The 25,528-nt window shown below is 42.2% G+C and overlaps 1 protein-coding gene across 2 annotated transcripts; it reads right to left on the bottom strand.

Moving 5' to 3' along the window:
- Positions 1-473: 473 nt before the first annotated feature.
- On the bottom strand, positions 474-16,122 carry NUDT4 (nudix hydrolase 4). Of its 2 annotated transcripts, none has more exons than XM_082241054.1 (5): positions 15,502-16,122; positions 7,473-7,583; positions 6,117-6,161; positions 4,293-4,380; positions 474-3,478 (listed from the first exon to the last, which is right to left on the bottom strand). In XM_082241054.1, exons 1-5 carry the CDS (start codon positions 15,598-15,600, stop codon positions 3,276-3,278), a joined length of 546 nt encoding a protein of 181 aa, XP_082097180.1. In that variant the 5' UTR covers positions 15,601-16,122; the 3' UTR covers positions 474-3,275. The 2 variants fall into 2 exon arrangements, with proteins under 2 accessions (XP_082097180.1, XP_082097181.1); XM_082241055.1 differs by having other exon boundaries at positions 4,293-4,377; positions 15,502-16,119.
- Between the last annotated feature and the right edge of the window lie 9,406 nt (positions 16,123-25,528).

Raw genomic sequence — 25,528 nt, 5'->3', positions numbered from 1 at the left:
GGTGTGAGAAGCAGGAAGTGAGCCTAACCACTAAGCAGTATTTGTAAGCAAAATTCTCAAGTTTGTGGACACATCCACAAAATGAAACAACAGTCAGGGACATGGGAGGCAAGCAAGAGCGTTTCTTCTTGAGTAGCTTGGGCATACAGGCAATAGGCAGCAATTCTGTATAGGTTTATCTGAAAGTAAATCCCACTGAACGCCATGGGGTTCTTGGGGTGCAAAGCATGTTGTGTACCACTAAGATGTGGTCCCTGCCCTCAACTACAAGCACAGAAAAACTTCCAGGCCACAGAAGGAGGTAAAAGTCACTCATGTTTTTTAAGTTTTCCAACATTGTTTTCTACTACAGACTTTGCAATACACTTGATTTGAATGAGCCACTCTCAAACACATGTTGAGTTGGAGACCACTGTTCCCAATACTTAAATCTGAATTTTATTGCTACATAAAGAAGCTACAGTCTTTGCAGATTGTGTTTCAATTTTTTTTTATTTTGGAGGATCATTTCAGATATAAAAAGTCAAAATTCTTACATCAATCTTTAAAAGAAAGCCATGCACACAGCTCAAAATGTTTACAACTTAACTTGTAATTTTCCTTCAAACGTTTTACTTCTCAGAAGCATGTTGCGCATTTGTTCCAACATTTTGACAGTAGCCCTGGTTAGTCTGCAATAAGCACTCAGGATGGTATTTTTACTTTTAATAGCCTCTATAACCTACATAAATACTCTTGCAATGTTGGTATGGCATGTTCCCAATTAACTATTCACTGTAACAAACTCCCACTGTATTAAGTCAAGACCTGCCTATACTTCTCTGGTAATGACCTTCTGACTTTGCAAACCATGTCTTAAGATACTGATGACATAGACTGCCCTGTGGAATCTGGTCCTAGTCAACTTTTATTTCCCTGCCTTGTGAAGCCAGCTACAGGTTCAAAGGTCACTTAGGGGGAACACTGGCCTAGTTCCACAAGAATGCTTCACTATATACTAATCCCTCAGCATTTTAATGTCAACCCTGAACCCCTTACTGGAGTTATTTGACTATGGTTTAATCTTGACAGAAGAGGTCTTAGCTGTTATTTGACACATTCATGCTGTCCGGTCTATTCTTCCAAATGACAGAAATAGACAATGTTTCTGTGTTCACTTGTCTATAAGTGAAAATGCAACAATGGCAGCTAAATAATACAGTGGACCTCTTGTCATTCCAGTGTTATGTTGCAAGACAGACTTTAGAAGTCAGTATGAATAAGGGGCTTTATCTGAAGTTGCATAGGCAGAAGAGATCTGTACACCAATATATTTAAAACTGTATGTGGCACAGCAGCCTGGAGTATTTATAAGCCATCACCTTTGATTTGGTTAGCACTGACAACTGTACATTTTTACATAACACATAAATGTTAGAAACCAAAGTATTCATGCATTACCAATATGTAGCTTCTCTACGCTTGCCTTGGTTTTATGTTCCAAAAGCAAAAGTTGAGATGAAAGCAGTTATAGTAACCAAAAACTAATTAAAATTGCTCTTACTTCCATCACTGTGATGAACAAGAGACATTTCTCATATTATCATCATCATGTGGTTAGTGATAACTGAATAAGAGTGTGGGGTTGAAGTGCTGACTTAGGAATCAGGAAAAATGCATACTTGTTAACTAGTCATTTCCTTAATCCGATTAGTGTACAAGGTTTCACATTGATGGGTCTGCCACCAGTCTACTATGAATGTTCTTTTGACCATCTGAATCAGAATATGGAAAGTAAGGCTCTTCAAGCACAAAACTGATGACATCTACGGCTCCACTCAAATTCTCTGAAGCCAGTAACTCCTGGAAGTTCTAACCTGAGCAAGATGTTGCAAGTCCATCTCCAGTTAATAGTACTTATGGCTCTTGAAGCAACACTCACAACCAAACCTCTTACTGATGTTCCTTGCTTAAATGCATTTCTATGGCACTATGTGTGATTCCCACATGTTTCTAGAAGGAAAGCATATGGCACCAATATTTTCCTTAAAAATTGTAACAGCACGTGGGTTAATTTATAGCAGCATTTTTACCCAATATATTGGAAGTTAGTGTGTAAGTTTGCTACCTTTTTCTCAGACAGGATTCCTGTGCCTTTATCTGTTATGTGATGAGCAGGAACTCACTAGGTGAAGATTCAGTGAGTGAGCTATTAAAGTTTCTGCTGGTTACATAGCTATTAAGACACAGAAGTCCTAGGTAGTAACCTACTGGTGTGAGCAACAGAGTATTTACATTACCTTTTCTTTCCACTTTACACTATACACCAGTTGGATTATTTACAGTGGGTTTATGTTACATAGAAAGAATGAGAAGAGACAGTTTCATAATAGAGGTAGTTCTTTACCTCAACCACAGTAATGACTTGAGGGATCAAGGGAAAGTTCAGCGTACAGTAAATGCTTTTAGAGATTTCTGAAATTAGACTTCATATAATTTAGAGAATCTCTATAGCCATATTTTAGTTGCAAGCATTAAAACAGGATTAGAACCCCATTTAGTCTGCTTTTTTTCCTTAAAGCTCAGGACAGTTATCTTCCCAATAGTGATCCAAATCATGTGTTTTGGAAACAGGCTGGAAGAAACTGGGATGGTCCCCAGTAGTGAATCAACACCTGCTGGAATAGCAAAGAAAGCCAAGGCTGACTTTGGCAAGAGGAGAGCAAGCAGGTTAAGGGGTTGGCATGTTAGCATTTTTCTCGAATCTGCCTGTTTGGCTAATTGTAAGCAAGAGCAGTGTGAAGGATTGGCAGAGGCAGACAAGCTGGCACTACTCTGGTTAGGATTTGTAAGTGAAATATTTGGGGAGGACACTTCTTTACATAGAAGGCACTTCTTTGTTGGTTTCTGCTGCCTTTTAACTTGTCCAACAAATTTTGTACTGAAGTAGGGAAATAAGGATGACTAAATTAAAAACGGTTTCCCAAAAATAGCATTTTTTGATTTTTAGGAAATTTAACAAAATTAAGCCAAACTCAAATGCCAAATTACAAATTCACTCCTGTTTTGTTTTTAATCAGGTTTTAAAAAGCCACAAAGAGGACCATTTAAGGCATCTTTTAGAATTCCCTGTATGGCTTTGGTTTGTTGAAATATTAAACATTGCTAAAAAGAAAGAAAGAATGTATATGTCTGAACATAAAGTGTTCACACACTCAATTTAAATGACTATACACATAGCACATGACCACTAACACATCTCCCCTTGTGATGGTGAACAAAAAAGTAGCTGAATTTTATCTTACAGTTGAGGGCAACCCAGAAGTCTGTGCAGGAGTAACATATAGAGAGTTGTTATCAGGATGGGAAGAAACCACAGAATTTCCATTGGTTGGTGAACATCCCAGTTTCAATTTTTCCAAGTACTCTGCATGTACTGGCTTGTGACACTGAAGGACCTTGATTGCATCTTCGACTTTAAACCACTCTCTTTTCCTTCCTACATGAAAAGAATAAATGTTTCAAATAGTGGACATTTTGAACCTTACAATCTGTCAACTTTAAAATGAAGTGGGCAAATGTGGCTGAAACATTCTAAAGAATCCCCCAGAGACCCACCCACTTAGTAGCGGCAAGCAGAATTGTGAAAAACAAGGGTATTAACTACAGACAGCCAAGATCTTCAACTCTGTTCATAAAATTCCTAAGTTGGTCTTATGATGTTAGGTGCTGAATAAGGATCATGAACATTTGGAGCTATAAATAAAGGCTTCTAATTACCACAGTTGGCTGAATGGTTCACTGTGAGACTAACAGGCTGGTGTCTACTTTTATTAATGTATTATGTTAATTATGTGCAAATTAACATGAAAGTTAGTTTGTCCATCTGTTCCCTTGCCAGCAAGCAATAGCCTGCTTTTTATCTACTATCTTACCCTGTTCTGATTCATTAGAAGTATATGGCATTCTGAATATTACTCATTATCCCAAGTTCTTTCAACCAATTAGTAGTTTAAAGTATCTGTAAAAACAGCCTGCCATGGAGTGTCAAACTGGAATCAAACACAAAATTTATCTACTTCCATAAATTATTTTATTAAGGCTATTAGAGCAGTGGCCAATTAGTGATAAAAGAAAATGGTGCTGGCTGCTCTTGAGTTATCCTTTGAACCTTTTCAGTACACCTCTAATTTTAATAACTTGCAGCAGCATCATGCTTCTTGAACACCAGTTGTGTGAAAGCTGTCCTAAAAATAGCATGGTTCTGATACTGCATTACACACTTAGCACATGCAGGGTTGAAAATGTCTTGCCTATATTAACCGAATCCTCCCAGTCTTCCAGGATTTCAGTCACTGTAAGAACATAAACATAAGTCCTATGTTTCCGGTCTTGATTCTGCTTCAGTAGGAAGAAGAGAGAACAGACATATTAATTCACACTTGCAACATTAGATAGCTATTTACTTAGAATCACTAATATACTATCTTTCCACTATAATATAGCCCTCAAGGTGCCTAAAATTCAAACACTGCAACAAGATCATTTAAAAAAACAATGGTACACATACAAATTCAATAGTTTAAATGGGGGGGGGGAATGTAAATTAGAACTGTTTTTCTAAAAAGCCAATGGAAAAACAAGTGAAAAGCAAATGTATACTGTTGGTAGCAGTACAGAAACATGTCAGTCTTCTAAGAGGCAGCTATGAGTTCTCTTGGCAAAGCTTTACCTCTCATTTAAATTGGAGCCAGTTGAGGCATGTGTGAGGGTCTGGAGACAGTTGGAGGATGGATGGCAGTTAACAGATTCAGCTTGAATCCTGACAAGATGGAAGTACTGTTTCTGGGGGACTCCCTAGTCCTGAATGGGGTAACTGTGCCCCTGAAGGACCAGGTACACAGCCTGGGGGTCATTTTGGACTCACAGCTGTCCACGGAGGCGCAGGTCAATTCTGTGTCCAGGGAACCTGTCTACCAACTGCATCTGGTACACCAGCTGAGACCCTGCCTTCCTGCCCAATGTCTCACCAGACTGAGACATGGTCTGGTTATTTCCTATTTGGATTGCTGCAATACACTCTACCTTTGAAGGTGACTCAGAAACTACAATTAACCCAGAATGTGGTTGCTAGACTGGTGACTGGGAGCAGCCACCGGGACCACAACACCAGTCCTAAAACATCTACATTGGCTCCCAGTACGTTTTTGAGCACAATTCGAAGTGTTGGTATTGACCTTTAAAGTCCTAAATGGCTTCAGACCTGTATACGTGAAGAAGCATCTATGCCCCCATTATTCAGACTGGACTCTGAAGAAGCCCTTCTGGCAGCTCTCTCATTGTGGAAAGTGAAGTTACCAGGATCCAGGCAGAGGGCCTTCTCAGTAGCCCCACCCCGTGGAACACCCTCCCATTAGATGTCAAAGAGTTAAATAATTCTATGACCTTTCATAGACATCTGAAGGCAGCCCTGCACCAGGAAGCTTTTAATATGTGATGTTCTGTTGTGTTTTTGTATATTCTGTTGAAAGCCATCCACAGTGGCTGGGGCAACCCAGTCAGATGAGGTGGGGGTACAAAATCATAGTGATCATCATCATCATCATCTGTGATGTTAGAAACAGGACTCCACTTTTTCTATCTGCATATATTTCATTAGGAACTGCGGATTACAGCATCTATCCAGGAGTTAAACTAACATTCTCTCTGTTCACTGCTTGAAAACTAGAACTATACAAACACCCCAATCCTAATCACATTTCCTTTCAAATCTTTGTTGCATTCATTAGGTCAGTCACTTTGCAGACCAGCAAAAATGGGATCCTAGAGACAATTCTTATTCTACTATATTTTCACCCATTATACAGGTACTGGATAGTGTCCCCATCACAATCAGCACAATTTACTGAATCAGCTCCTTTTAATATCTTCCCTACTTATAAATATTTTGTACATGAATGTCAATATTTTTCTATTCCCAAACCTGACTTATTTATATATGAAGTGTAGAAGGTATTCAAATTATCAGTCCTTAATTAAAATACCTGTTTTCCAAGATTCCACCCCTTCCGTATTAGAAATGCAAACTACATTTCACAGCATGTACATCACAGAATATATATTATTAAACAGCTCACCTCAAATATTCCCAGCAATCTGCCTAGTTTTCCCTTTACTCCAGCCTGCAAGGAATAAAGATAATCAGATATTTTCCCCACAAGCAATCATTCTTATGGATTCATTACAATATTTGAAACCAATGTTTAATTTACTAGCATGTCCAATAATGGTTTCATGATCTATTAAATCTGTGCCCTAGCAAGAGTCTCTTTAGTTTTCCTGAAAGCTAAGGAGCAGGGAGCACATTTTTCTGATTATCAATTTTTTTTCAGACACACAACTAAATTTGAGAAGCTTCTAATAGAGCATCTGCTTTTCTTTCTTTTACAGAGTTTACAGTTAGGAAGCATGTGAGTAATAAAGCAAAAAGTGTGTAGGAATTTAGCATACTTAAATAATGTAGCTAGTTCCATTCTGGCTCCCACTTTTTAAAAACTTTTATATTAATGATTTGAGGCTATATTTAGCCAATGCAAACTCCCCCACTCTGGTAATTAGGAACAGAAATATCTGCATCTTGATGAATGCACATGATTTAGTGCTCCTCTCTTTCCGGATTGGGCCTCAAACATCTCTTAGAGGTGCTCAGCACATACTGTAAACTATTTCCTAGCTGAGATTTAAAACTTCTAAGATTATCCATACATTCAAACAAAGAATATTTCATTCTGTGATAAGTGCTTCTTAAGTAGCACATCCTGGAAATTTCAGTTTATTTATTTGATTCACTACCCGCCATAAGATTACAAGGAGCAATTTAGAAATGCATTTTTAAGAACAGTTTAAAATAAATTACAGGCACAAGAATAGGGTGAGTCCTATAAATATCTAACTCAAAGGCCAGAGTGAAGAGGGGCCTCTTCAAGCAAACAACAGGAACTATGTAAGGAAGGTGTCAGACACATATAATGAAGGTGTCCCTCCTCTGTGGGGAGGGAATTCCACAACTTAAGGGCTGCCTCTCCTGTACCAACACACAAATGTCTGATGGCTGTGGAATTATCAAGATTAGAAGAAACTGTAGCCCGAAAAACAACTCTAACCATGCAATAAAGCAGAAGAGTCCTGTGTGGTCTCAAGTGTTTGGCAGACCCAGCTGATAGGCATCTGTTGGAAAGTGTTTCATTTAAATTAGGAACAATTCAATTCTTTCAGTAAGCTATTATCTTTATAGCCAGCATCTCATGAACACGAGAACAGCCATGCGGATGGCTACTGTCATTTATAACAGGTCTGCCACATGCCTTTCCTAGGAGGGGAGTAGCCCTTGTCTATGTGGTTCTCAGTTAAGTTTGCTTAAATGAGTCATCTGTTAAAATTCAGAGAATGCATATCCATACAGCATTTCAAGCTGAGAGTTCTAAATTCTTTACCTCTTCATAGACTTCTCTGACAGCAGCACCACCAGGTTCCTCTTCTGGTTCCATTCCTCCACCTGGAACAATCCACTGATCTGGGTACCGGCTGCTACTTACTAAAAGAACCTGCAAAGAAAAAGATTTTCTTATGACTGTGTGAATTAAAACTCAGTGAGACTGAAACCAGACTGATATTTTGTGAAGTTAACAAAATGTTTAAGATGTCCACCAAATGGTACTCAAGGCAGCCAACAATATCAAATATATGTTAACAGATGCAAGCTTGGGTGACAGGCTATAAAGTTCAAAGCTATAAAGTTCAAGAATTCTGCACTCCTTCCCTTTTATATACGTCAAACTTTTATATACATATTAAAGTCAGATAATATGTCAAGTTTTGAGTATGCTTTCCTGGATGTTTCCCTATTTGGTTCACAGTCAACTTACTGCAAGACTGTCAGTTTTAATAAAATATGACCTAATTAAGTTACCCAAAAAATAAAATAGCTGTCTATTAAAAGCATTTCAGATACGACTGCAAATGTTTTAATAAGTAGAAGGACAGTAACAATGGAAGCAGAACCCAATTCAGAACATCAAGATAATGTTCTTGGAGAAACCCAGACCAAGATGACAACTTATTCAGGCCAATACAGACTGCATTAGATACCCAATTCCTCTGTCTCTACAGTGGAAGTCCAAAGCCCATTCTGGACATGAAAATCTGTGTATGCACCAGTGTGTTAATGCGCACACAGGTTGAAGAAACCTAATACTTTCCATGTGCACTTTTGTGCACATTCTTGTGCTTTCAACTGAACTCAGTGGGTTTCTTTTTTTAAAGAAAAAGTGTGTCATGACCAGCCTCACTAGCAGCCCACAAAGGATTGCTTCCATCCTAGTGCTGAGGGCAGTTTCAGCCACACATTCTACAGTAAAATGCAAGGGTTTAGATGCAGAACCATTACCTTTCCTATTATATTAAAACATTAAACACAAGGAAGCTAGATTGTGATTCAACAAAGCAAATACAAATCTGTACAGGCTTCTTGGATTCTTACAATTCAAAGCAACTAATTCTTTACATTCCATACTTTAGTCTTATGAAGTTTACATTGGTTGGAAAGCCAAGCCAAGAAATAAATATGAGAGGCATTCTCCTGTACTTTCTAATGTAGCCACCACAAGGAAGACGGAAAGCATATTAAACTGGATTTAATTTTTATGGAATAGCTAAGGGCTCTTTCACACTTCCACTTGCCCTGTGTTTTCTAGGCAAAGGTCTGGGTGGTTCTGCTTTGGCCTGCCGCTTTCAACCAGAAAACCCACCCTTTAGCACTAAAGCGGACAAAAGGCAATCTGCAGAAAACCCAATTGCTGTTTTCCTGGGGGAAAGCGGCAGAACAAGTAGAAGTGTGGAAGAACCCAGTGACTCAAATGCATTTGCCTTACATACTACAGTATTTCAGAATTTTAGATAGAATTTAACTGTTTTTAGCTGTGTGCGTTTTTAGGTATCTTGAATGTTTTGTGCTCTAGCTATGAACTGAGGATACCAATTTCCTTTCAGTGAAGGAACTAAGTGTTTTCCATAGTCATGTGAGCAACCACCAACAATTATGAACACCATTATTCTTCTGTTTCAAAACACTCGGCTTAGTGAAATTGTTTCAATCAGCATTTACACTGATCACAGGCCTGAACATAGATCCCAGTTACTAGTGCAGGGAGGAAGGAGTCATTGTTTGTCCTGTCTGGAGCTTAAATACATGGCTTTGTACCATTACATAAGATTCAGAGCCATGACATATCATAACATGACAGTGTTTTGAATTACGGACCCTAGCATTAGTGAAGAAAATGCATGTGTTTACAACTGAAGTATTTATATTAAATAAACTGAATGTAATCCAAAGAGTTTCAGAACACATGCCGGATTCATTAGATACAGATCAAACTCTACAAGATAAATATACCATGCTATCATATACTCATATTTTTTTAAAAAAATACAAGATTCATAATGATGTTAGAACTGAATAATCTCCCTTACTTTCTTATATAGGAGAAATAAACATGATTGATCCAGGATAATTTGGGAGTCTCTCAATAGTCTTGCTTTCCTACAAATCAATACAGTTGGGAAGATTACCCTCCAGAAAAGTATGGTCCAATTACAACAAATTTCCACAAAGGCTATTCGCATTCACCGTGACACTTATTTATAGTGCTGAGACCTATTATAGACATTTTCCAACTCATCGAAGTGCCATCACTGGTTCTTAGAACAGTGCTGGAGATTCTCTGACTTGCGGCCCACCAGACCTCTGAATAAAGCATGAGAGGCCATTTGCTCACCTGTCAGTCACCGGATGTCAGGTGTGGAGATCTGTTCTCTCTTATGTAATCTATGGGATAAGCCTGTGTTTGACAATAAAAGCCAGTATTTCCACCCACCTAGAAGGTATTTGCTTGCAATCCCAGCTTGAATTCAAGCCAGGGCTCTGAAAGAAAAATCTTCCTTTGGAGCTGCTGTTTGAACTTTGATTCACCTGACATCATATGACTCAAGGGGTTGACAGGTCAGTGCCCTGCCCACCTGCCAAATGCCCCAGAGAAGATGGGTCAAATCTGGACTCTCCATCCAGATCTAATTCCTCACCCCAGTCTTAGACTTACAACCAAGAAGGTATGCCCAGAGGAAATAAAGTAGGAATAGTGCTATGTGTACTAATGCATTGAACAGCGCTATTCCTGTCCACCTGCATTCTTTTGCCATACTCACAGATACCAATCTATTGTATTCTACCTTGTGCATCAACAAACAACCTTGGCAGATGCGCCCAATGCTTTTATCAAAACTCCAGATTTCTTTCAAGGCTTAATGAAAATGTCAAGAAACCTGTTTGCTATTGCTTGGGAGCAAACAGCAGCCGCAGCACTGGGTTCTTCCAAACTGATAGTTCCTAGTGCTGATCGAACATGGCAATTCTGCATGCAGATTAAATCAAAGAACACTTTTCCACACCTCAGGGTGGAAGCAGGATGTATGCACATAAAAAGTGGTGTGTTCCATTCACACTAGCAAGCATAACACAGCTAAGAGAGAGCACATTTCTGTTTGGGTGCTAAAGTGCTTTTTAGTTTATTTAGGCATTTCAATCTCACATTTGGCTATTAAAATCCCCCAAGACAACTCACAACAGAGCAAAAACATAAAATATATAATCTACTTCTTGCACAACTGTCAAGATTGTTTTAAAATGGGAGGCAACTCCCAGCAGCAGATCCCACAATATGTTCCTCCAAAGTTCTGGAGTGTTCAAACAAATCCTTGCTTCATTCTCTCTTCAGCAGCCAACTTGCCCAGCCAGGCAAATTCTAAGCATCATCAGCCATGCCTGAGCATTTCCTTGCTCAGTATTTAAACACTATCACATGTTCTACTGCACATTTTTTTATTTATACACATATGGTGTGTGAGAAAAATGGCATTCTAGACTAAATTAAATATTAAGAACATACCAATAAAACGGTGCTGGCAGAATTATGAAGATGTACAGGCAAGCCTTTTGACACACAAAGCTCACCTTTGTTAGAAAGAAGTTGGAGCTACAGTTCTACCCTTTCTAAAGAACAGTGATTTGATGGCACAATGTATACTTCCCATAAAAATAAGTAAACAAAGTGTGACTACTCCAGGGCAAAAATCATGTCTTTAGTTTATTGACGTTTAGCAGGTCTACACTGATCATGCTCACTTCTAACAAGAAAAAGTCTTAAAGTGAAGGAAGACGTTAAAGAAGGAAATTAGAAAAGAGACAGCTAATAGCATTGGTAGCTTAAGGCTGTTCAGGTCTCTTTTATGAACAGTACAGTCCCTCTTAACTTTGCTGGGCAGCTGACAGACCAACAAGAAGTTCTTTCTGCAGCTACTAAATGTTGCTGGAGAGGTTTCAGTAACTATAACAAGGATGCCAAAGCAACTGACTGACTGCAGGGTTACTCCCCCACAAAACACCTTTTTTCACCCGTTTCAGTGTGCAAGTCATTAGGTATTCACTTGAGCCAGAGTCCACCTGACTGGTCTTGAACCAAAGTGGCCTGTGTGACTGACAGACTCACCTTTGTAAGCTAAATGTTAAGAAACTATTTCGAGTTCCATGTATCCACTGTCAAAATGTTCCATTTTTTTCAGCCAAGGCAAGGACAGTGCAGAGAGGTCATTTACACTGCTTTTACCAATGTTGGCTATCATATGTTTGTAGGCAGGAATGAAAAAGGCAACTTTTCAGCACCATTCTCCCTCTGGACAATAAAGAGTACTATGTTGTAACTTGAAATATGAAGGAAGAACCCCAGAGGCTGCCAGCTTACCACATGGTTTTGTCCCATTTCAGCTGAGAGTTAAGTTGTAAGTACTCCTTTTTCTATATTAAGCATTTTTTATTATATAGGAAATAGATTTTTAGTCATTACAACTTCTGTGTGAGGACTAACTTTCACCAAGAGAACTTACAGACCAGAACAGCCCCACTTCAAGAAGAAAAAAAGCTATTTGAATTGTATCAAATGTACGAGATGCCAACTCTCTCTTCATTACTGGAAGCAATTAAGACCCTGCAGAGGCTAATTGAAAGTCACAAACAGTCTCTACCAACTGACAGTATAACGGCATGCTAGTATATAAGTATAAACTGTTACACAGAAATGAACATGTAACAGGCACTTGCAAAAGACAGGATTACTGCAAATCTTGTCCTTTCTTAACAGAACACTTAGTTTCATATTACCAAAGCACCTGCAATCTCTGCTTTCATGATGACTAGTAAAACTCCTTGCTTTGCAAACATCAAAACTGTACCCAAGATTCTTGCAAGGATTCTGAACAGAAATTCTTTGCAGAATTTTCTGAAACACAATATCCTATTGAGAAGGCAAAAAGAGGAATATGCCAGGATTGTTTCAAGATAATACTAAAAGACATAAATTAACTACTGCCATTGCTGAAACTCTGACAAATTAAGTTTTATCTCCACCACTGGAGGACCCCAATACACACTAGAGGTCAACTAGTTCACACACAAAAACGGACGGTTTTTGTCCATATGTGTCTGTGGAGTTTTGAGCAGTGGATCTCTCAAGCCACTCATCCAGAACTGCTAAACATCAAGGACAAGTAGTTGCCACAATACAGTTACTGTCTCATTCTTTGAATATATGTTACCTAAACCTAAAATAACAATTAAAAGATGCTGAGTATCTCACTTTTTAGTATAGCTGGAGCTCCCTCTACAGCCCCAATACTGTGCAAGAAGCCTACTGGAAGCATATACTGGCAATATTTAGCAGAACAATTCAGGTGTGCCAACAGACTTAAAGCAGTACTTTTGCTTTAAATTTGGACTCATTCAATCACATTGCTAGTAGTCCAGCACAGCAATGTGAAGTTTCAAACAATGCAATTACAGAAACTATTCGTACTAGCTTAGACTGCTCTACAGAAGTTTACACAAAAATAACTTTTTAGACAAAATAGCTAAAAGTAGTAGTTCCATGTGCCTAGGCAATATTTCTGGTTGCTAAATACCTGGGGCACAATATTTCTGGTTGAAATGCATTTTGTTTGGTTGGGTTTTTTGCCCTATGTTAGCAGTCCCCACCCACTTCAGCTTTAATCATGCTATGCCTCAGTTATACTTCCCATCTAGCATATACTTCCAGAAGCAAGATCCAACTGTACCAGGGAATTGTATAATTGCATCACAGAATATGGAAAGCTTTTTCCTAACAGCTGATACAGCCAAGCCTACTTTTGGCAGAACTGCTTCTAGGTTGTGTGACAGAACCATTGTGTACTAGTGTTGGCAAAGGTAAATCTGTAGAGACTGTATTATGAAGTCAGGAATGCTTCACAGTTTCTCCCTACAACTACACTGCCTCTCAAAATCGCAAATAGCTCTTGGTACTTCTCGGGCATGTTTAATTTTTTTTTTCTGGTAAATGATATAATCAAAGGATAGAACAATAATATTCTGTATTTTCCAATAAAGGTCCACAGTATAATACTTGGCTTTTAAAAATCTGCTGCTTACATTTTATGTGAACAGCCCAATTTAAAATGATAAATGAGACCGTAATCTCCCTTTCAAGAAACTGGAGAAAAAGCAGCTGAAAAGCTACACCAACCTGCAGCCCAATTCTTATTCAAACAGATCACCGAGCTAAATGGGAACTAACCCCAATTATGTATATACAGGAGAGTATCCTTAGTCTCATATTTTCAGTTCTCTCACATATCCTTATGGACAGCAACGCAGAAAGGAAGAAACACAGTCAGGCAGTGACAACAGGTTATTTGAAAAATTATTTAAAGAGGCTCTAGAAGACTTAGTAATGGCTTGATATGTCCCCAAAATATAAAAAATCTTGACTGCCTTTAACTTACCATCTGCTACATTAATGCATGGTCACATTTGCTATCTTACTTTGAAGTGCAAGAAAAACAGCAAAATGTAATGCTGTTAAAAAACTAAATATGGCTAGAAGGTAGCAAAAGTAGATTTCAAAGGGGGTGAACCTTCTTTTTCAGTGCAGACTTCTATCACAACTACAGTAGAAATCAGTGTTCATGCATATGTATATCCATCCCAATATCCATATATTTGAAACCAGAGGTAGTGTGGCATTTCAAAGCCTATTAAGTGTTACTAGATTCTATTATACTGTATGCAGAAATATGCACATTTAGCCTGTTGCAAAAGTGAATCTGCATGTCTGATTTATACATGCTGTTTGCCTTACAAACAGGTTTGAAACACACATTCATTCATCCAAGCACGCTGGGAGATATCCAATCAGTCACAATCAGAGTAGACCGCTTGTAACTTAAATGCATTGATTTCAGCGGGGCTACTCTGAGCATGTCTAGTATTAAATATCACCCACATAGCAGACAACTCCTAGGGGCCAAGCCCCCCCCCCAATATTTGAGGGGACTGCCCTCCCCCAAGTTGATGGGCATTGCCATTCAAATGGTGTGTGTGCACCATCCCCTCTTTTGTTCAAGTGGTCACCCCTAATGAGCCATTATAAACCTGCTTCAAAACCACATCACTATGTCTGAGCTAACTGGGTAGCAACTGAACAGTAGACAACAACTCAGATATTAACTATTTACTCTGAACGCATCTCAAAGAGATAGAGTAAAAAAAAAGAAATGTCATGTACAGGAGCTGGTTATGCAGATTGTTGTTGCATAAATAGGAACTAGTGCCGCCTACCTGTCTGCTCTGCTCTGTGTGTGCGCGGGGGCGGGAGGGGGGTGTCTGTAAAAACTGACAGTCACAAAAGCAACTCGATCTCCCCGCTGTGGCAGAAGAGGTCATTGAACTCAAGCCATGCTGTTTTCGGAGGCAGCCAGATCTGTCCGGCTAGTGTCAAATGTATTAAAGATGCGCAATGCTCAAGGCACAGTGTGCAACCCTTTCATTTCTGTTAAGTAGCCACTGGCGGGCTAAAAGACCAGCCGGCTTTATCCCCCCCCCCTCTCTCACACACAAAAGCACACCACGTTTTAAGACCGGCGGCAGTTTCAGCTTCACTCTCTCTCCCCCCCCCCCCACGTTCCAGCCACAACCAAGTCACCTAAATAAGCCGACCTTGGGTCACCCCATCTCTCTTGCCTTCCAGAAGCGGGCTCGGCCCCCTCCTCGGCCCCTCCGACTAGGCCTGCCTCGGAGGGGGGGGGGGGAGAGAGAGAAAGAGAAAAGTGGGTCTTAGCCCCCTGGCGACCACGCATCCCGCGCCAAAGCCCAGCCCCGGAGACGGGGACGGGGAAAGCGGGCAGGAAGCCTCGAGGATCGCGAGAGGGCGACAAGCCCGGCCTGCTCCGCAAAGCCCCGCACACAAAGGGGGTCCCAGGCAGCGGGAAGGAAGGGATGGCGGGGTGGGCAGCGAGGGAGGCGGAAACTGGGCGCGGCACCGGAGAGAGGGAGACGCGGCCCGACCCCCAACCCCACACCCCCCCCCAAACCGCCCTCACCTCGTCCTCCCGTTCGCTGCGGAAGCACAAGCACGCCGCCCGCTTCTTGAAGCCCTCCCGGTCGTAGGTCCGCGTCTGGTTGGGCTTGAACTTCATCATAGAGGCAGAAATAATAATGCCGCCGCCGCCTCCTCCGGTCCCCGGCACTGCGCCTATTCCAGTCGCGGCGACGGCTGAGGCCCCGGCGCTCTCCCGCTTCGCTCTCCGGCCCGCTCCGAGGGGCGGCGGCGGCGGCGGGGCGAGAGTGAGTCCCGTCGTCAAGGGAGGGAGGGAGCGAGCGAGCGAGGGAGGAGGAGGAGGAGGAGGAGACGACGACGACGCGCTTTTCCTCTCAGGGGGACCGAGCGCCGCGAGGAGCGGAGGCGCTGCCGGTGCCGCGGCCGCCCAGGAGGAGTCCACGCCGCGCCATGGAGACGCTCCGACTGCTGGCCCGCCGCCGCCTTCCCGCCGGCGCCTGTCCCGGAGCTGGAAGAAGCGCTGCGCTATCTCTTCGCTGCCCCGCCCGCCTCAGTCAGCCGCCCTCATCCGGCCCCCTGAAGCGCCGCCACTCGCCGCTCCTGCGGCCGCTGTACCCACTATTTAACTGTAACGCGCATTCCTCCACCCGCCCGCAGCGGCCCGGCCTCCGCCGCTCACTACGCAGGCGCAGGGCCCGCCTCAAAGGAGGGGTTGGCGGGGAGAGGCGGGGCGAAGCGAGGAGGCTCCATGGGCTGATCTTGGGGGGGGGGAGGGGGCTGCCCTAAGGCGAGGCAGCCTCCTCGGCCCCGATCCCCTCAGCCTAACGTGAAAGGAGGAGGGCGTAGCTGGTCCTGAGGCGGCTGGCTGCCTTACTTCCCTCGCGCAGTAACGCCCAAACTAGAGGCTTTTGCAATTTGGAAGCGGGAAAAGCGCCTCCCTTTCTTTTCAATGAGAGTTGCCTCCCCCCCAACCAACATGCCATATTTGTAGTGATGACTAGTTTAAACTCGCGCAAGCATTGGCAAAAGAATTTCATAGTTTAGGGAGTGCGCAAGGACAAGGCTCGATCCAGTTCAGTCCAGATGGCAGCCGCCCGAGCTGTGTACAGGCAACTCTCAGGAGGACTCTTTCGTTAGGTATAGGATTACAGAGAATGGTGCGCATCTCCCATATCGGATCCTTCAGTTTCTCAAGGAACGGAAACTCCAAGGAATATGAGTGGCGCCTTCATTTCCTTAGATCCACTTGGTACTCCGAGTGCCTCATTTGTCAGTAGGGCAAGGGGGAGAAAACAGGTGCACAGGCACTGGGAGTATCCCCCTGAATATAAGTGCTACACCCGCAGCGTACTAGACTGGTTCCTGAGCTGGCGATGCAAAATGGTCGAAAATTTCAAGGCTGAACTGTAATGTGAAATTCTGGACCGTTGCAGTCAAGCAAAACTAGGATATGGGGACTCCTACCAAAGACCTCGCATTAATATACCAACCCTGAACTTCACATGGAACACAGTAGCAATGGAGTGCAAAAGTGCACTTAGCCCTTGGGTTCTCCCAATAAGTGCCTGATAAATTCTGTACATGGTTCCATTATATTTTGAAGTAATACACATAGTCCAATATGGAATTATGATGTCATGAGGGTTCAAAAGCCTTTATAGTCAAAACAAATATCTATACCCTGCGAGTTTTAGCTAAGATTACAAGTGAAGCAACATTTATCTGAGTGTACTATCAACAGGCTGCCTTTCCCCCCACCCCAATAGAGTCTGAAGATATGAAGATTAAACATTTACAGGTGTATTTCTTTTAAAAAAAATCTTGCCTTATCTTACGTGGTCACCTAAAGAAATACAAGGTTGTCTCCAAATAGTTTTACTCAGAATTGGCCCATTGAAATTAATAGATCTAAGTCATGTCCTTTAATATTAATAGGCTGCTCTGAGGGCTAACATTAGATACAGCCCATGGTGTTTAGCATTTCACTTGATTGCTGCATCACTGATGGAATAAGTATACCTACAGTTTATTAATGCACTATTAACTAGCTCTATTGTAGGTAACCTATGTGATTAATAGAAATGGAATATTCTGTGAGTTGTGACACAAGATAAATAGCAATCAAATAAAAGGGATGTCTGATTACTCTTACATCCTGACCCACATCCCTACAGAATTTATCAGAGCAAAACTTTCAGAATATGATCTGCTCAGACAGTGGTCATAAATGGAGGTCCCCATTGAAGTGTGTGCAGGAATGTCCTGTGAAGACTGAGTTTACCTCTACCTTTCTGTTTTTACTTTTTATATTGCAATTCCCCTTATATGATCACATTACCCTTCTTGGCACTGAAGTAATAATGCCACACCAGCCAAATACTTTTTTTGGAAATCATTCCTATATCTGAGGCTTGTCCAGAGTGTCTGTTTTGGCTAGCAGGAGCAAGTAGGAATGATGAAAGTAGCAGATAAAAAGGATAACTGTCTGGAGGAAAGATCCTAAAAACCAGCAGTTCCTTTTGTCTCTCCTATTACAGCTCCCTGCATTCTGCTAGGAACCTGGGAAAGTCCCTTTCTGGGCGTGTTTCAGATGTATGCAATGGCAATGACTTTTACAAACTGAAGACAAAAACTACTGTTTTCAGTGCTCCATGACAGATGTTAGCATCTCTCTTATGGTTCTTTCCCCCACCCCCATGGATGGTTCTCCCAGGCACATTTGTACTGGAGCCAAGACTTATGCTACAAATCTAATTTTGCTGTCATTTCAAAACAAGAAGCAACCATGCTCTTTTGGCTCTTAGCCAAGTAATTCGTTACATATTTGTGTGCGAGAGAGAGCTAAGGATAAGCGAAGTTGTTGCATTTGTTAAAAGTTCTAATGTGCAGATAGATTAGCTTGCTTCTTCAAGTGTACTGGAACCCTAACCTGTAGGGCTATATATATATATGGGTTGTCCTGGGTCTCTGGGTTGTCCTGGTTTGAAATCCTGGTACCCTAACTTTCATTATGTATGTATGACTGCCATGAGGTTGTAGCGTCCAGTTATCTCCTGTCCTGACAGTGATGAATGCTCATGTAAATGTTCTCCAGTGACAGAAACTAGATCCCAGGCTGTTTGTCCATACTCCAAGTGATGTAAAATAGAATGTGGTGCAACTTCTGTATAATAAACAGTCCATGTTTTGGATATGCAGTAACAACTCCGTGGCACCTATTCTGCCTTTGACCTTGCATTTCTGTCATATGCTATTCTTGAAATTTATCCAGGGCCTGGATTCCAAGCAATAATCAATTCAGAATACACACAAAATGTTCATTTTAAGCCTTACGAGTCAACAGAGGCTGCAATCCTAAGCTTGCCTACCCAAAAGTCAGTCCTACTGAATTTCGTGGAGTTAACTCCTTGTTAAATGTCATTAGGATTGAATCCACAGGTGCATGTCTTAAGCCATTCTTACAAGATTACCTATGCAGTACTTGTTGAATGGCAGCAAAAATGTGGCAGATCATAGAAGGCAACAAGTTTAATTCTAAAAACATGGACTTTCATAGGAAAATGTTTGCTTCTGGTGTGTCAAAACTGAAGCTGAAGTCTGCTGTCAATTTTAGTTCTCAAGTACAGTTGGTTTGTGGCACTTCAATCTGAAACATATCACTTGGGAGTCCAGCTCATTTTCAAGGACCCATAAATTCTGTGCCAAGTGTTTAGAATCAGTATCAGTTCACTAGACCCCTGCCTGCAAAGTTAAGTTGCAATGAGAGAGAGAGAAAATGAAAGCAGTTTATTGCAAAGAGAACTACTGTATATTTAATATTCTCAGGACTGTTTCTGCTGGTTTAGAATCCATCAAGTAACAGAGATCAGCAAATCAATTTCACACAACCATTGCATGCTTATTGTGAGTTTCACATATGCTTGTCTATTTTTTGTCACACTTATGTTTACCATAAGTTTCCTTTGCATGTTAAATGTATTTTTTCCAATTACATTACATTAAAGCTAAGTAACAGTGTATGCTGCAGCCCATTGGCAAGACACATAAATTAAAATGTGTTATGTCTACTCCCAAGCATAATAATAATAATAATAATAACAATAATAATAATAATAATATATTTATACCCCACCCATCTGGCTGGGTTTCCAAGCCGTTAGTTTTAATATAATAAATTAGAAATAAGAGACAATTTACCAAACTTCCCTGTTATGTAATTATTCTGCATCATTGTATGAAACAGTTCTGGTCACTTTCATCTGAAAACTACACCATGATGGTAAAACACAGAATTCATTTAATGTATCAGGTAGCAGCTTACCACTTTCACAACCAATACCTGATCAGATATGGAATCTGCTTCTGGCTTCGGAAGTGATGGTGTAACAAGCCTTAACAAGATAGGAATGGACTACAGAAATCCTAGCCTGCAGAAAGGGAATTTAGTAGAAACATGATGGTGCTGAAGCTTGTTCACTCTTTTTTTTCCATCCTGGAAAACATTAAAGTACTATTCAGCCTTCTTCTTTGTCGAGACCAAATTATGTTTAATGTTTGTACTGTAGCATGATTAGGACTGTCCACATCTCTTTCTATTTCTAAAAAATAAATAAGTCCGTCTCCCCATCTGGAATAGGACTGTGATATGGAAAACAGGGGTGTAACCCTATCCCCTGAGCTGTGTTTGCTTGTCAAAACACCCTGAGGCGTTATTCCCCCCCACCCCCAAAAAAGTGTTATTGGTAGACTCTATCCCTATGAGGTGCCAGCACCTCACAGCATGGCTATCATCACCATGTTAAGCATTTGTCTTTGCAAGAACAAGATTTTCTGCTTCAAACCTGTTGTTTTTCCAGGGCAAGGTCTTGTAGGAATACATTCCAGAGACAATATGCCTTTAAAACAAGACTCTGCCTGTGCTGAGTGGTGTTCAGTTTCCCCTGAGGTGGGTTTTCATTGCAAAGAACTGGATGTTTTGCTTGTAGATTATTCTGATGTTAGAATACACAACAATAGTTTAAACACACACACACACACACACACACACTGCATCCCTGGTGGTGCCTTTAAACCATATATAATGCTGGAACACCCTTCCAGCAGAAAAACTGACAGGGTAGAGTCATGGGCAGAGAAACAGCGCAAATGCCACATTAACATCACGGAAACCTTGTTGGATCAGGCCATAGGCTTATCTAGTCCAGCATCCTGTTCTCACAGTGGCCAAGCAGACGCCTGTAGGAAGCCCACAAGCGGGATATGTGTGCAGCAGCACTCATTCCACACTCTTACAACCTGTGGCCAAACCACCTCAGCCCTGGCACATTTATTTATTTGATCGTTTTTTAAAATTGAATTTCTCAGTCACTTTATCTTGCCCGGGGCCTCCCAAAACAACTTAGAACCAAACAGACAATAAACCTCATTCAGATATATTAAAACCACGAGGAAAGGGAAACACATTACAGTGCTACCTCGGGTTACATACGCTTCAGGTTACATACGCTTCAGGTTACACACTCCACTAAGCCAGAAATAGTGCTTCAGGTTAAGAACTTTGCTTCAGGATAAGAACAGAAATCAGGCTCCGGCGGCGCAGCGGCAGCAGGAGGCCCCATTAGCTAAAGTGGTGCTTCAGGTTAAGAACAGTTTCAGGTTAAGTACGGACCTCTGGAACGAATTAAGTACTTAACCCGAGGTACCACTGTATTAAAAACACCCCACCCACTTCTAAAAGGTCTCAGTTAAAGGCCAAAGGCCTGGTTATAGAGAAAGGTTTTGGCCTGGTGCCTAAAGGTATATAATAATGGCACTCTCAGGTGGACTCCCTTGGTAGGAAATGGAGAAGGGGTGCTTTGTGCTACAGAGAAGCACTTTGCAAAGCGTTTGCAAAACCAATGTGCGGTATGTGGTTAGCAGACCAGAGCATGGCAGGCCAGGGTTCAAATCCTCATTCTGCCACAAAGCTCACTGGCTGACTCTCAGCACAACCTACCTCATAAGGTCATGGTGAGGAGAACATAAGGAGGAGAGAACCACACATGCTATTGCTACATCAGCCTCTTGAGAGGAAGGTGGGATATACATGTATTAAGAAAAAAAATATATAAAATGGTCCTTCTGAGGAGACACAGGGACTTGAGCATGTGCCAAGACTTTCTCCTCCCAGAACCTTAGCACGAACCTTGCCTCAAGCACAAGCAACTTCCATTCCCAACAACTGGGGTGCCTCAATTCAGTATATATATATTGCCTGAAGATAACATGAGGTAAGTAACTTGCTGTAACCTGGCTTTGTTCAATTTCTGGATGTGAGACCACCTGGGAATACCATATGTGACACCTTGAGTTTTGTGGTTGAAGACACGATAGAGATGTAATAAATGATCAATAATTAAAAGTAACCAGCATTACCAATGAAATAAATAACATTCAATCCATTATATGCTCCTCAGTATGTGCCAGCTTACACTTAGCATCTAATTGTGGTTTCTAGCTCAATCCTGCATGGGTCTACTCAAATATCGTCCCAGGGTTGCGAGTGGAGGATTGCAGCCTTCAGGTGCCTTTGGTTACTGCCCTACCTCCTACTCCCTGTTCAATTTGGTTTTCTACTAAGACAATGAACGTGCAGGTTTTCTTGCAGCAATTACACATGGGTTATATTTACTTTTGTCCCTGTGGAGCAATATGGCACAACTCTTGCAATAGTTAATTGATGAAACATTGTTAAAGGGACATGAGGCTCCCAGTTAATGATGCACCTTAGAATTGCAGGGGATGGGATTCCCCTCGGTTTACCTGCAGTCCTTGCTGCTTTTGTGCATTGTGGACACTTATGAATGACACTTGTGAAAATGCCTTCAGATCTTGTGCATGTAGTGCATTCAAGGCTGAAAAAAGACATCATCTCCTTTGAGAAATACAGTTGAACTTTGGTTTTTGAACATCATCATCATCATCATAATTTATTATTTATACCCTGCCCATCTGGCTGGGCCTCCCCAGCCACTCTGGGCGGCTTCCATAGAAACCAAAAATACAGTAAAATATCACATGTTAAAAACTTCCCTGAACAGGGCTGCCTTAAGATGTCTTCTGAATGTCAGGTAGTTGTTTATCGCTTTGACATCTGCTGGAAGGGCGTTCCACAGGGTGGGCGCCACTACCGAGAAGGCCCTCTGCCTGGTTCCCTGTAGCTTTGCTTCTCGCAATGAGGGAACCGCCAGAAGGCCCTCGGCGCTGGACCTCAGTGTCCGGGCAGAATGATGGGGGTGGAGACGCTCCTTCAGGTATACTGGACGGAGGCCGTTTATGGCTTTAAAGTGGAGTCTACTTCTTCCCGAATCTGAGCGATTTTATCTGCAAAAAACTTTGCAAAATCATTGCAGGAGAACATGTGGCCCGTACTGGGCCGCGATGTTGCAGGTGGTTCCCCTAAATTGTGAACCACCTGAAAAAGTCTCCTGCTGCTGTTTTCTGCAGATGCAATAGATGCAAATCCGTTCCAGTAGATCGTTTGCTTTCTGAAATGTTGGAAAACCAAAAACTTAATACAGAAGCCTCAATACAATAGGGCAGGCATGTCCAAAGTCCGGCCTGGGGGCTACTTGCGGCCCCCAGGCTGGTTTCAAACGGCCCCCCTGGCAATTTTGAAAAAGCAATCTCTTGCAGCCCCCAAGCGCTTGCCCACCAAAGCCATTTCCTTTTTGCGGGCTCGTCACGAGCTCCCCCCTCTGGGGGTGTGGCTAGCCCCCCCCATTCTGGAGTTCCCGGTTGCATCACTCTGTGGGTCGACCAATCTGGTCGGCCGGGGTGTGTGGCTAAATAAATAAATACTACAGTACATGTTTGGGACGTTGATGCTGCAGCGATGGCGATGGCAGAGGGGCGGCCGCCTTCTTGACACAGTGCCGGATTTATGTATAGGCCAGCCTTCATGCATGTTCACTTCATCAAATCTTGCCCTCTTTGAAAAAGTTTGGACACCACTGCAATAGGGAAACTCAATATGGAAGCTGTGTTGCACGTTCGGCTTCTGAAAATCATTCAAAAACCAGAACAGTTACTTCTGGGTTTTTGGCATTTGAAATTTGAAGCGTTCGACTTCCAAGACGATTGAAAACTGAGGTTCCACTGTATACATATAAATAAAATTGGAGCCCCTAAAGTCACATTTGCAGAATGAGAATTACCTGTTCCCTGTTATCATCGCAGGAAAGGCTAGAGTACAAGATACAGAGACGACAATGTTTCCTAAGCTGCTTTCTCCTACTGTTCTCACAGTTGTTGAGTAAGTGGTGGCTTGATTTCACGACTGCTTATCTGGCAGGGACAAAATTTGCACTCCATGCACTCTGCCCTTTGAGCAGATCCTGTTGCAATGCTGAGTATGTTGAAGCCCGTGATAGTAGAATGGAGATTATTTGGACCAAACTCCCATCTCAATTATACCAGACAACCTCACTGAACTCAAAGGGTTGCAGCTGAAACAAGAGTGGTTAGCTGCATATTTCTTTGGGGGACCGGCTTGGACCAGCAAACATGAGTGAAGAACAGAGAATCATCATGTTCTCACATAGCAAGTTAATTGCATGAAAGCAACTAATATACTGAAATGCAAAAATCAGGGGTGCTGGCACGTTAATTGATTTCACTCACTTAATGTAACAAGTGGTTTAAACCCCAAATTGAAATAATAATAATAATAATAATAATAATAATAATAATAATAATAATAATAATAATAATTTATACCCCACCCATCTGACTGGGTTTCCCCAGCACACTCCTTCTGCTCTGAAAACAAGGGCACCAGAATGCAGAAGATATGTGTTCAAATAATCTCCGCTATACTTTGGAATGCGTTTCTAGCTCTGTTCAGATGTTTGCCAAGAATGCACAGAGGGAGGCCACACAAGCTAACTTCACCCCCAGTGCCCTGTTCCTGTCAGCTGCAGCTTCAGGCTCTAATGATGAAGAGCCATAGCTTCGTGGGATAGTATCTGCTTAGTATGCAGAAGGTCCCAAGTTCAATGTTCAGCATCTCCAAGTAGGGCTGGGACTGGCCCCTGTCTGAAATGCTAGGGAGCTGCTGCCAGTCAGTGTCAACAATACTGAGTTAGAGGGACTGATGGATTGACCCACTATAAGGCAGCTTCCTTACTGTGTGTTTCACTTCACTTGCTACCTGAGTTCCATTGTCTGAAGATGCCAAGGATGGAACCACAGACCCCCTGCAAGTTAAGTGCATGAAATACAGTGGTACCTCGGGTTACATATGCTTCAGGTTACAGACGCTTCAGGTTACAGACTCCGCTAACCCAGAAATAGTATCTCGGGTTAAGAACTTTGCTTCAGGATGAGAACAGAAATCGTGCTCCGGCAGCGCGGCGGCAGCAGGAGGCCCCATTAGCTGAAGTAGTGCTTCAGGTTAAGAACAGTTTCAGGTTAAGAACGGACCTCCAGAATGAATTACCGTAAGTTTATAACCAGAGGTACCACTGTACTGAGCTGTGGTACTGTGGCTGCTCCTCAATCAGAAATGAGGCCAGAAGAGGTCTATGGCACACATCCAGCTCTGATCTCCAACAGAGGGGAATAGCTAGGGATGGGAGGCTGCCTCTGCTGCCCCACCCTCCTTCTGCTACCGGAGGTGGATTTAGGGCAGCACGGGGGGGGGGGCAAGCCACAAGGGGCAAAGGGCCACCTTCCCACCTACTTCCCAAAGCCTAGTTAGCACGTGCCCACCTTTGGGAAGGAGGTAGGAGGGCTCTAGGATTCTGCCAGAGCCTTGCACCTCCTTCCCAAAGCCTGATGCCCCCCATTCCTGCCTTTGGGGAGGTGGCATGTCTGCCCCTGCTGCTACCTAAGGCAATTGCCTCACTCTGCCTAATGGTAGGGTCAGCCATGCCATCTGGAAAGCACCTTAGGTCAGAGATAAAGGCCACAGCAGTGATGGTTGGGAAATTTTGTCTCAAGGCTCCGCAGTCTCAATATCTTGAGTGGAAAGCAAATTGACAACTTAAAGGACAGAGTATTAAACCCGCATACACAGAAGGTCACTCAAG

This window comes from Podarcis vaucheri (assembly GCF_965113315.1).
Source record: "Podarcis vaucheri genome assembly, chromosome: 10".
In the NCBI taxonomy this organism is placed as follows: Eukaryota; Metazoa; Chordata; class Lepidosauria; order Squamata; family Lacertidae; genus Podarcis; species Podarcis vaucheri.
This window is presented reverse-complemented; position numbering and strand designations above follow the sequence as displayed.